General features: G+C 39.5%; 3 protein-coding genes across 3 annotated transcripts in view; all 3 read left to right on the plus strand.

The window, feature by feature from the left end:
• rnf144b (ring finger protein 144B) overlaps nucleotides 1-4,816 on the plus strand; it is a 15,076-nt gene extending 10,260 nt beyond the window's left edge. The window contains exons 6-8 of the mRNA XM_072460952.1: nucleotides 534-672; nucleotides 1,123-1,212; nucleotides 3,094-4,816. Coding sequence (XP_072317053.1) covers nucleotides 534-672; nucleotides 1,123-1,212; nucleotides 3,094-3,267 — 403 coding nt within the window. The 3' untranslated portion in view covers nucleotides 3,268-4,816. The remainder of the gene's footprint in view (nucleotides 1-533; nucleotides 673-1,122; nucleotides 1,213-3,093) is intronic.
• A 175-nt stretch (nucleotides 4,817-4,991) lies between these two features.
• Nucleotides 4,992-11,878, plus strand: LOC140373799 (uncharacterized). The gene is made up of 14 exons (XM_072460458.1): nucleotides 4,992-5,104; nucleotides 5,367-5,443; nucleotides 7,579-7,651; nucleotides 8,325-8,419; nucleotides 8,550-8,575; nucleotides 8,658-8,795; nucleotides 8,926-9,035; nucleotides 9,749-9,844; nucleotides 9,922-10,005; nucleotides 10,070-10,196; nucleotides 10,271-10,376; nucleotides 11,268-11,450; nucleotides 11,524-11,598; nucleotides 11,664-11,878. The coding sequence occupies exons 1-14, from the start codon at nucleotides 5,077-5,079 to the stop codon at nucleotides 11,745-11,747; spliced, it is 1,302 nt and encodes a 433-aa protein (XP_072316559.1). The 5' UTR covers nucleotides 4,992-5,076; the 3' UTR covers nucleotides 11,748-11,878.
• A 554-nt stretch (nucleotides 11,879-12,432) lies between these two features.
• Nucleotides 12,433-12,500, plus strand: part of sqlea (squalene epoxidase a) — a 4,660-nt gene continuing 4,592 nt past the window's right edge. Inside the window, exon 1 of the mRNA XM_072461268.1 lies at nucleotides 12,433-12,500. This exon is cut by the window's right edge and continues 230 nt beyond it. Within this exon, the coding sequence (XP_072317369.1) occupies nucleotides 12,470-12,500 (31 nt within the window). The 5' untranslated portion in view covers nucleotides 12,433-12,469.

The following is a 12,500-nucleotide window of genomic DNA, read 5'->3' on the forward strand; positions in this document are numbered from 1 at the left end:
TCCTCACATGCATGTCTTTTGGAAGTACCACCCTGAGTTTCTACCTGAACTAAAGGGCAGTAGAGTAAAGAGTAGAGTTAGCCAGTAAATTCAGTAACATTTGTAAATAAAAGTAGGTCAACATTTGATTGCATAGTATTTGTAGTGCTCACAATACACTGACCTTGTTTTAATCATCAACTTATATAACACTAATCAGCTTCCATGTGGACAAACTGACAATCAATAATATACAACAATTGCAAGCATGAACCTCGTGTAAGCAGGACTGAAAAAAGCCTTTAAACCCTTTAAAACATGTAATGCTACATAAAAGCGTGAGGAAAATAAGCTTCGTCTTTACTTGTATAACATTGCATTGTAATTCAAGAATATCTGCCTCTCCACACACGTAACCCAGTTCAAAATTAGCTTTGACCTTCTGCTAAAAATAAAGCTTTTACACATTGCCAGTGGACTGTCCAGGCATCTGTAGCCACATTTGCTGTTCACATAAGAGCTTACTATATTTGTTTTCATGTGCTGTCCCATAGAGGCCGCTCTGACAGTGAGGCGCCCATCAAACAGTGTCCCATGTGTGGCATCCACATCGAGAGGAACCAGGGCTGTGCTCAGATGCTCTGCAAAAGCTGTAAACACACTTTCTGCTGGTATTGCCTGCAGACCCTTGACGTGAGTGCGACCCTTGTGTTTTAAAGGTCCAATAACATGACTGCCCTTTTAACTGCACCGGAGTACGACATTTACTGTTCTACATGTGCAACATTGGTGCTCACATTTGACGTTTTGTCCGTGCTTTTTTCCAACAGGGATTATATTCCAGATAGTGAATTAACGTTTTTCCAATTTACCATAACATGTTTTATGTATATACACCTAAACTCCACACACAGTTTACTGACAGATTAAAGGGGAGAGTGAGGGGGGCGAGGGGTGGGTATGAGGACATGGATTTATTAAATTACCGCACTCGGATCAGCAGAGGCGTGTGTCACTGGCCTCTTAAAATATTAACACAAATTTAGTTTTTGACTGTTTTAGATAATAAAGCGTACATATGTATTAGTACCAGTAGGCAATGCTATGTATTTAGTCCCACTTTAATTGTTTTGGTCATTGCAGGGGGACATCTTCTTGAGGCACTATGACAAAGGCCCCTGCAGAAACAAGCTGGGACACTCCCGAGCTTCTGTGATGTGGAACAGAACACAGGTAGTTACTTATCTATTTTATGGTAGTCCGTATCAATATAAGACGACCATTTACCCTTTTATTGAGTTCATGATTTGAGGCAAACGTTTTCTCTGAACGCAGTGGCTGGAAAATTTAAAGATTTTGGACCATATCCCAGAAGAGCTCAATAAACCATTGACAAAATACAATAATGACATTGCAGTGAAGAATAAAATGTCCTTTGAAGCATTTAATCCGATTTAAAATAAAGGAAACATCTGCTGTTTGTATTGAGGCTTTCTCCATAAAACAACAGTAGTAGGGGGGTTTCCATTGTAATTTTGTGCAAACCTTTATCGATCTGCTCCAAATGTTGAAAAAGCACAATTTCTCACATTAAGGGTGTTTCCAAGATTTTGTGTGTGCGTGCGGGCTTCGAGCTTCGGGCTTCGGGCGGTAGCGGAATTGAAAAGCCAGTCCCGTGCAGGTCTCTACAAGATAGTTCCCACAAGTTTGAAGCTTTTATATAGAAATGAGCTTTTCCATTGCTGTTTTGCGAAACAAGCCAATTTCAGTACACCCAGAAAACTACCTATTGGAAGCTCAAAAAACGTTTTCCGAAATTGACCTTGACTAACCTTAACCCATTTTGATGCGCAAATAACATTTTTACAATTTGATTTTTCAAATTCTTTATGGAAACGTGACAAGTGATAGAGGCTGGTTTCTTTTTTGCTACTGTGTACAGAAGCAGACCCTTTTCAGACATTAAGCCAAACTGATCCAGCTAATCTCACATTCCTGCTTTGTAATAGTATTTTTTGTACAATAAAATGGCCAAAACTACATTCTTTTCATTGTCACTGGGTTGTTTGAAACTAGATTGCATCTATTTGTGACTTTGAACTTTGAATTTAGGACAGCCAAACGGTACACTTAATGTTCTAAACGCACAAAGGTCAATTTGTGGTTTGCACTTTTCTTATTAGAACATTTAAAACTTTCTCAACTGGATAAGCAATTTGAGCTGCGATTGCTTTGTCTTGTGTTCTTTGCCATTAAACAAAAATCTAGTAAACTAAAAAACAATTGACCACTGAGGTACTCATTAGTCGAGTAAAAATGAACGTTCGTACAGAAAGATAGATTTTATTCACACAGTAAACTTGTAGATGATGATGAGCCTTCAGCTTCTGCCCCTGGTTAAAAAAAACAAAAACAACACATGCTTGTGCTGCCTGCAGAGTTAAACCCACCCTCCTTGACCTACTTATGCAAACAACCTTTCCTGGCATGTGACAAGTAAAATTAGATGTATTCCTGGCCTGTGACAAGTAAAATGAAATGTCTTACAGTCATCAAAGAAGGTCAAAAGTAAACCGTTACTAAATGTTAAGAGCAAACCTAAAGAGCATTGAATTTGCATTGAAGCCTAGGTGAATGGTGCAAAACTATATTTACCGTAACTTGCATAGCCTCAGGATATTTTGAGATGTGTTAAGAGTACTTAAATATTTCAAATTTTAGGTGATCCTTCATGTTTAAATTAGTAATATTATGCCAAATTGAAAATGTTTGAGCTTGTAACCACGTCGTAACTGTGTTGCCCTGTCATTGGCTCACTCACAGTTGTGTTTGGATTGACTCAGACTCTGCCCACAGCCCTGTATTTTCTTGTGATTATTCAAAACAAAACCACACTCAGGGTCATACACGGAGGTAGCAACTTTTCAACAATAAAAACAACTCCTTGAAGTCTGTTGCTTAGAAGTGAAATGCCCTTATGCCTGTTGTGGTTTTTAACAGAAAGTTAGTGGTTCTATTTCTTAGATCAATATTGTGGTTTACGACAAACCTCATGAACGAAATGTAAAATGGCGTTATACTAAATACTCTTCTTTAACACTGCTTTGTCCTCAGGTGGTGGGCATCCTGGTGGGCATCTGCATAGTGGTGATGGTGACGTCTCCTCTCCTGGTGCTTGCCTCTCCATGCATCTTGTGCTGTGTGAGCAAACCCTGCCGTGGGAAGACAAAAGCCAACAAGAAGAAGAGGAAGAAGGACATTTCCACCCCTGACCCCTCCACGTCGTAGCAGCCCCTCGCTCATGGACTTGTTCTGGATCACTAAACCTGGTTTCATGTCGCTTCAACCCCCGTCAACCAGGCTGGATTCACATTGACGTTGAATGTGACTTTAGATCCGACTTGACTAGTAAATACAGAAATTGTGGAAAAGTCGTTATTTCAGTAGAGTTATATAGTCCTGGAATAGATGCAGGTTTTCATGATTTTTCTGGCCGCTGTGTGGTAGTACCTTTATGTCATGGCAGGGGTGTGGCAGAAAACCCGGGGTACAATTCAAATGACAGACTTTAGAAGGGCCTCTTTTGTGCTTTGAGCCCTGGGTAAACAAGTACCCTTTACTCCCTAGTCTGACGCACTTTCTGCAGCACTTTTTGCCATGAGCCAGTTTAAAAGGGCTACACAATAGAAACAAGTGTAATGTTTTTGTCTTTATTGTCTTATCTGAGTTCAGAACTGAGTCACTGGCCTTGGCTTGAGATATCGTAAACTAGCTTAGCTTAACTTTCCCATAAGCCAAACTACAAGCTATATGGCTTACGCAGAAAAAAACACTAATATACAATTTTCTTTGGGAAAAAAAAAAGTTGAAACAAAACACTTTTGTATTTATTCCAAAGGATTTTCAGCACTTGACCCTGCAGTGTGAAGATAAAGGGCTACATGGTGGAAAACATGACTTAAGCCTTGTCCGTGATTTCTGTGTTATTAAATACCAACAAATGGACATGCATTTAAGGGCTTATATAAAAATAACTCTTGTATATACAATATTTAGAGAATGAATGTCATCTTTATTTTACAGAGGTGGCGACATTACATTGACTACACAGACCAATTATGGATGACATTATAACCACTGACAGCATAATAATATTAATGATAATAATAATTTGCAGGCCCCTGATAGAACGGGGGAAATGTGAGGCGAGAGGACATGGCAATTATTTGACAGGAGCCAAAGTATGATGTTGGAGAACCAGTATATGGACTAATTAGTATAGTTCAAACTGCTTATCAGGCCAATGTTGACTCTGATTCAACAGTCCTTTACAGTTTGTGTATTTGACAGGTGATTATAATGTTATGCTTTGTTGTTCTGTGTGATTGCTATGCTTTATAAAAGGCGTGCACCTGTCATGTGCCATACCTCACAATGCTTAACCTGAGTTACAGGTGCTTAAGTGCCTCATTCTTGTGCCTGGTGCTTGCCTTGGGCCCATTGCCTTTCATGCTTTTTAAATGTTTGAAGTTGAACTCTCAAAAATAACCAGCCATAACATTGTATAATATGTAACACTCGATGTAAAACATGCTTCTTTGTGAGAAAAGGCAAGTGGCAGATCATGCACTGTGCACTGGTTCAAGTTTCTATGCACACAGGGCTTTTTGTTTGTTTTGACAGGGTAGACCAAAGCACCTAAAGATAATGTTCTCTGTAGTATTTATGGATGATCAGTCTACTGTACCATAAGCGTTTGTACTTTGTTTTCTTGTAGCACCATATTTTATAAAAAACGACACTTTAATTGAATAAACACACTTTCTTTAACATGCAACCATGACTAAACATGTATTTTCTATAACTGCAAAAGAAACAGGGTGAATTCTTTCAGAAATTATAATCATTTGTTGATATGTCACAAAAATGTAAGGAAAGATAAGGCCATGAAGTTCCTATTTACAAATGTAGTAGGTGATAGTGTGGCGACATCTAGTGTCTCTAAAGTGGAAGTGCAGTGTGGTTCCCAGGGACGTGGACAGACTTGTGACGAACAATCCGCTCTTTCACTTCGTTTCATTTGCACAAACTAGAAAAATGTCTGCACAGGAGGAATTCTTTAAGCGTGAGTAACACGACAATACTTCCCAAGTGTTCTCGTTGTGTGCGTTTTGATGCCCACATTTGTCAACATTAATCTACTTACTAAGCCTTCCCAAAATGGGGGAACCCGTGCAAACGTCCGTGCTGTGAAGTCAGCTGCACTGGCCTGAAACATTCATGCTGAAAACATTACCAAACCCTGACGTCACTTTAAAAGTGGGAGACCCGCGCCTAAAGTGTTTCGTTTCATGTCTTGAACTGTAATTCTTTCTTTGTCCCTAAAGACATCCCTAAGATCTCCTACAAGCCCAGTGCTGGACCTGCTGACCTCTGGTGCTTCAAGCACTACAGCGCAGAGGAGGTGTGACACTGGACCTCACTGGACCTCACTGGACCTCACTGGACCTCACTGGACCTCACTGGACCTCACTGGACTCGTGTATTTGTATATACACTTTGTGTATTTGGGAGGTCACGTGCCTCTGCTGTGTGTCCAACATGAACTTATACTTCCATGTGTGTGTGTCCAACATGAACTTATACTTCCATGTGTGTGTGTCCAACATGAACTTATACTTCCATGTGTGTGTGTCCAACATGATCTTATACTTCCATGTGTGTGTCCAACATGATCTTATACTTCCATGTGTGTGTGTCCAACATGATCTTATACTTCCATGTGTGTGTCCAACATGAACTTATAATTCCATGTGTGTGTCCAACATGATCTTATACTTCCATGTGTGTGTCCAACATGATCTTATACTTCCATGTGTGTGTGTCCAACATGATCTTATACTTCCATGTGTGTGTGTCCAACATGAACTTATACTTCCATGTGTGTGTCCAACATGAACTTATAATTCCATGTGTGTGTCCAACATGATCTTATACTTCCATGTGTGTGTGTCCAACATGATCTTATACTTCCATGTGTGTGTCCAACATGAACTTATACTTCCATGTGTGTGTCCAACATGATCTTATACTTCCATGTGTGTGTCCAACATGAACTTATACTTCCATGTGTGTGTCCAACATGATCTTATACTTCCATGTGTGTGTCCAACATGAACTTATACTTCCATGTGTGTGTCCAACATGATCTTATACTTCCATGTGTGTGTCCAACATGATCTTATACTTCCATGTGTGTGTCCAACATGAACTTATACTTCCATGTGTGTGTCCAACATGAACTTATACTTCCATGTGTGTGTCCAACATGATCTTATACTTCCATGTGTGTGTCCAACATGAACTTATACTTCCATGTGTGTGTCCAACATGATCTTATACTTCCATGTGTGTGTCCAACATGAACTTATACTTCCATGTGTGTGTCCAACATGATCTTATACTTCCATGTGTGTGTCCAACATGATCTTATACTTCCATGTGTGTGTCCAACATGAACTTATACTTCCATGTGTGTGTGTCCAACATGAACTTATACTTCCATGTGTGTGTGTCCAACATGATCTTATACTTCCATGTGTGTGTCCAACATGAACTTATACTTCCATGTGTGTGTCCAACATGAACTTATACTTCCATGTGTGTGTCCAACATGAACTTATACTTCCATGTGTGTGTCCAACATGAACTTATACTTCCATGTGTGTGTCCAACATGAACTTATACTTCCATGTGTGTGTCCAACATGAACTTATACTTCCATGTGTGTGTCCAACATGAACTTATACTTCCATGTGTGTGTCCAACATGAACTTATACTTCCATGTGTGTGTCCAACATGAACTTATACTTCCATGTGTGTGTCCAACATGATCTTATACTTCCATGTGTGTGTCCAACATGATCTTATACTTCCATGTGTGTGTCCAACATGAACTTATACTTCCATGTGTGTGTCCAACATGATCTTATACTTCCATGTGTGTGTCCAACATGATCTTATACTTCCATGTGTGTGTCCAACATGAACTTATACTTCCATGTGTGTGTCCAACATGATCTTATACTTCCATGTGTGTGTCCAACATGAACTTATACTTCCATGTGTGTGTCCAACATGATCTTATACTTCCATGTGTGTGTCCAACATGATCTTATACTTCCATGTGTGTGTGTCCAACATGAACTTATACTTCCATGTGTGTGTCCAACATGAACTTATACTTCCATGTGTGTGTCCAACATGATCTTATACTTCCATGTGTGTGTGTCCAACATGAACTTATACTTCCATGCGTGTGTGTCCTACATGGATCTATACTTCCATGTGTGTCCTACATGGATCTATACTTCCATGTGTGTGTGTCCTACATGGATCTATACTTCCATGCGTGTGTGTCCTACATGGATCTATACTTCCATGTGTGTCCTACATGGATCTATACTTCCATGTGTGTGTGTCCTACATGGATCTATACTTCCATGTGTGTGTGTCCTACATGGATCTATACTTCCATGCGTGTGTGTCCTACATGGATCTATACTTCCATGCTTCCAAAGTCCAGTGTTTGTGTGCAGGTGCTGATGGGAAAATCGATGGAGGACTGGCTGAGGTTTTCTGTCTGTTACTGGCACTCCTTCTGTGGGACAGGTACAATCTGCCTCACAACTGTATGAAGACTTTTACTTCCCCAAAACATTGAATGATCTGTCTGAGTAGGGCTGCCACTACCGGTAATTCTTATTTTGGTAATCGATTAGTCTAGCGGTGAGTTATTTAGAAAAAGGCCAGTGAATGAGATGTTTACATAATTTTACCCAGATAGAGCTGAACTGAGGCGATCCTGGGAGAGATTATTCACAGATGAAAAGCGGTGACTCTTGCTCTGTCTGAGTAATAAAACCTCTTCTCTCAGATGTGATGGCATGTCATGGAGTTTGTGTATTGCCCAATTAACAATTATTCGATCACTTAACTCGTTGACAACTATTTCTATAATATATTAGTTGTGAGGAATTGATTAACTTGTTGCAGCCATAGAAATGAGTTTGAAATAGCCTTTGATCAGGCATATTGCATTGAGACATTTAAACAAGCACAAACACAGAGTGAATAATGAAATGAAAGCTATTTAAGTAGTTATGGCATGTGTAGGAGAAAAAGAAGAAGTTAATCGTGGGCTAATTTTAAAAAAGGAAAAGAAAAGAAAGAAATGTCACTGTCTGGCTTTTACCTTTTAGATTTAGTTGATATTATATTATTTTATTATATTATTTTATTGCATTATTTTCTCGGCGGATTAAAGCGAGTACTTCTTCTTCAGGCGCAGATACTTTTGGTTTCCCGACGCTCCATCGACCCTGGAACGAAGGAACTCCAATGGAAGCGGCCAAAAAGCGCGTCAGAGCTGCTTTTGGCGTGAGTAAAATGAAAGACAGTAAACGGACGAATATGCATAGTTAAAAATTAGATAACTAACAGCTCCGGGTATGTTTTAGACAGAAAATAAACACACATTTAAATGATGCTTTTCTCAATGTCTTCGCAGGTGAAATATTACACATTTCACGACAGGTAAATAGTCCTATTGTGGGCACACATGTCGCACATGCTCCAACCCAATTAGTACATGCGTAATATTGTGTGTTTCGTACAGAGATATGGCTCCTGAAGGTAGCACATTGGAAGAATCTAACAGAAATCTGGATGAGGTCACAGATCTGGCTCTGCAGCTGCAAAACCAGACTGGAGTCAACGTGCTGTGGGTCACCTGTAACCTCTTCACTCACCCACGGTCAGTTCAATGAGCTGCTGTGCGTCCTCAGTGCAGTGTGGACATTTTAATGCTATGTTGTGGGACGTAGTGCAAAATAGTCACTACATGAAAGTCAAATTGGACTATATTAAACAGACCTTCTGGACAGGTACATGAATGGTGCGTCCACTAACCCCGACTGTCATGTCTTGGCTTATGCTGGAGCCCAAGTGAAGAAGGGACTCGACGTCGCCAAGAAGCTGGGGGCCCAAAACTTTGGTATATTACACGTGTTGCTGGGTGGAAAATAAGTCCTTAAAGTATTTTGAGGCATTATTATATTATATATTTTTTTGTTTCTTAATTTATTTATTTATTTTTTTAACCATATTATTATTATATATTCTTTTAGAACATAAAAAAGCAAAAAAGACCGTAGAGAAACTAAATAAGTGAAAAATAAATAAGAAAGGAGCGGCCTCTTAACAAAAGAAGGTTAAAGTACATTAAGTCCAAAATAAAGGTCCCATTTAGTCCAGTGTCTTAGTCCAGTCTTTAAGTGATTTTCCGGTTCAGTTGTTAATTGTCGGTGCGATTTGTGTAATTTATTTTGTTGTGATGGGCTTCTTCCCAGCTGCCAAATATATTAAAAAAACATTGAATCAAAATAAGACCAGAGAGAGAACAGAAGACAAAAGGCAAAACCAGTCTGCAACCAACGAGGGGAAAAAGGAAAGGAAGGAGCTAATTCAAGGCATTTTTATCAAGTGAACAATTTGTTTGTTCGATGCTACAGGCAAAAATGTAATTGGAGCAAGTTTGACTGGGACCTAAAGTGTCATGTCGATAGTTTGGTCAAAGCATTTGGATTACATCTATCAAAAAGTAGTCCATGGAATGATGCACAAGGAGAAAAGAGGGTCCATTATGACTGATCTACGAGTGATGCAATGTTACGGCACTTTGTTCTTCTAAATACACTTATGTTCTAGTGTTTTGGGGTGGAAGAGAGGGGTTCCATTCCATCCTTAACACAGATGTGGGGGCTGAGCTTAAGCACATGGCCAACTTCTTCAAAATGGCCGTTAGTAAGTATCAAAAATATGATGAAAAGTACAGAGACTTTGACTCTGAATTCAGTTGACTCCTCTGTATTTATTGCCAGAGTACAAAGAGAAGATTGGGTTGAATTGTCAGTTTCTAATTGAGCCCAAACCCAAGGAGCCCTGCAAACATCAGTATGACTATGGTATGAAGTTGTAACTTTTTGTTTTAAATGAATAATTGTTTGATGCTATGTTGTTTGATGACAGATGCTATGAGCGTCATTGCCTTCTTGAAGCATTACGGTCTGGAGGAACATTTCAAGCTAAACATTGAGCCAAATCACACCACTTTGGCTGGACACTCCTATGAACATGACATTGTTATGGCTTCATCGTAAGACAAATTAAAACGTTTAGTCTGATGTAATCACGTTTACAATCGGCTGTTCTTGCGTCATGGTTTTGCAGGTTTGGTATGTTAGGTTCAGTGGACGCAAACACGGGATCTGCTGATCTGGGATGGGACACGGACCAGTTCCCGATGGACATTAGAAACACCACTTTAGTTATGAAAGTGAGTTTGGTCATTTGTTCTTTTTGATAAATGTAGTCTTTATATCACATTACATCATATCGCATCACAGAAACCCTTCAAGTCCTCTTTGACTGCAACATTTACTGTACAAGCCGTTCTCTTGGCTATTCCTCTCTACTCCTTTTACAATGACTCTATTTCCAAAATATTTGATACGACCGCTCTCTCTTGATTGCATTTAAAGTAACATTAGCAGTCTGTGTTAGCCTTGCTCTCTTCAAAAACGTGTTGCAATCACTCTTTGCTCTGCACTGCTAATATTTGTTCTAGGGATTTATCAGTATTTGGTACAACAAATACCTGAATGCGGCGTGACCTTAAACTGTAAAATAAATACACACAAGAACTGGCTTATCAGTGACAGAAACACAGGCCAAATGAACTTTAAAGCCTTAAACAGCAGTAGTAGTAGTGTACAATCTAAATGTAGTGTGTACAGTAGTGTAAACACTATAGTGCACAGGTTACCAAGTAGTGGTATATGAGGTGATATAATTATAATGTGGGTCAGGGTTGGTCTAGATCAGGCATGCCCAAACTACGGCCTGCGGGCCAAATGCGGCCCTCAGACCAATTTTTGGCGGGCCTCCAGCTTGGTCCAAACAACAAAAAGTAGTAGTAAAATTGGACAAATTCAAGAATTTTGATGTTATATCAACCTATTATTAATGTTCCAAGTAGTATTAAAGGTGTGGAGGCTCATCGAAACTATGTCAAATGCAAAATTTTGAAGGATTCACTTTCAAATTTGATTGGGTTGTTTGTGCTCCATACAAGTTTAAAAATGCGAACAAAAAAGTTTGGACACCCCTGGCTTAGAGAGCATGTAGTGTACGTTGTGTTCTGCCTAATGTATAAATTGTATTTTAGACAATCATCGAACAAGGTGGGATTCAACCAGGAGGTCTAAACTTTGACGCAAAGGTGCGCAGAGAGTCCACTAACCTGGAAGATTTATTTATCGCTCATATTGGAGCCATGGATGCGTTTGCAAGAGGACTTAAAAACGCTGTTTGCATGATTCAAGACGGACTCCTTCCAGGCATGGTGAAGGTACACAAGTGCTCCGGATATATGGACAGCTGATAAGTCATTAGTTTATCAATGTGTTTTGTTCTAAATGTAGGAGAGATATACAAGCTACAGCCATGGACTTGGCCACAAAGTGGTTTTGGGTTCTGCCACACTTGAAGATTTGGAGGTAAGATGAGTGATAATGCTCATCTTATGTGTGTTGTATCTTTTATTTCCCTCATTGTGTCTCAGGCCTACGTCAAAGAAACTGGAGAGCCAAAAATAACATCTGGGAAGCAAGAAACATTTGAATCAATCTTCAATCGTTACCTCTAAGATAGGTTTATGTCCATGCTTCTTCTTTTTGGACATCATTTGGTTAAAACATTGCACAATAGTTTATCCATCCTCAAAATAGTGCCATGTAATATGTGACATGATTATGACGTAGTACCTGATGTGTCATTTGTTTTTGTATGATTGTCTTTTTATGTAACAGTTAAAACATTTCCCTGACCCACCTAAATAAATAAAATCTACTATATACACAGTGTTTTCCAGTCTTTGCGGACCCCCACACAGAACTGTTTGTCTCTCCACTAATGAGCCTAAATTGTTTGATAAAAAGTCACGTATCCAGTGTTGTCTTTTGCTTTCCTTGACCCTCACTGTACTTTCAGCCTCCCTCAGTCACAGAAGGTACAATTACTGTACCTTTCCACTGACATCAGATCATACTACCAGCCTGCCTGCAGCTCGTCCAATCACAACCTGCAGCGAGGCCCCATGCGCACCCCACGGTCCAATCAGAGAATAGCGCGAGCTCTGCTCACTGGCGCGTCACTCGTGATTGGCGGCTTCAGTCCTAAGGAGGAGGGCAAAGTCGTGTTTCTCATTATCATAAACTTTTCAGCATTTCTTTGACATTACTGCACATACATTAACATGGGCTTCAAAGCTGGTTTGTCTTTGTAGCAAACCGCAGCGCGGATATTAGTTCTATTTTTTAATTCAATTGCAACGGTTTTTATACTTTAACTGACATTTTGCTTATAAAAATGTGGACTTTCCTTGGAATAGCGAGCTTTA

This window comes from Eucyclogobius newberryi, unplaced genomic scaffold, assembly GCF_026437365.1.
Source record: "Eucyclogobius newberryi isolate DKJ021-1_F unplaced genomic scaffold, fEucNew1.0.hap1 SCAF_3, whole genome shotgun sequence".
In the NCBI taxonomy this organism is placed as follows: domain Eukaryota; kingdom Metazoa; phylum Chordata; class Actinopteri; order Gobiiformes; family Gobiidae; genus Eucyclogobius; species Eucyclogobius newberryi.

What these genes read in the sequence shown, in the direction of transcription:
- LOC140373799 (XM_072460458.1), top strand. Translation starts at nt 5,077, where the DNA reads ATGTCTGCACAGGAGGAATTCTTTAAGC. An exon ending in GACATTGTTATGGCTTCATC is followed by an intron (nt 10,197 to 10,270) that starts GTAAGACAAATT and finishes ATGGTTTTGCAG; the next exon opens with GTTTGGTATGTTAGGTTCAG. An exon ending in ACACCACTTTAGTTATGAAA is followed by an intron (nt 10,377 to 11,267) that starts GTGAGTTTGGTC and finishes ATTGTATTTTAG; the next exon opens with ACAATCATCGAACAAGGTGG.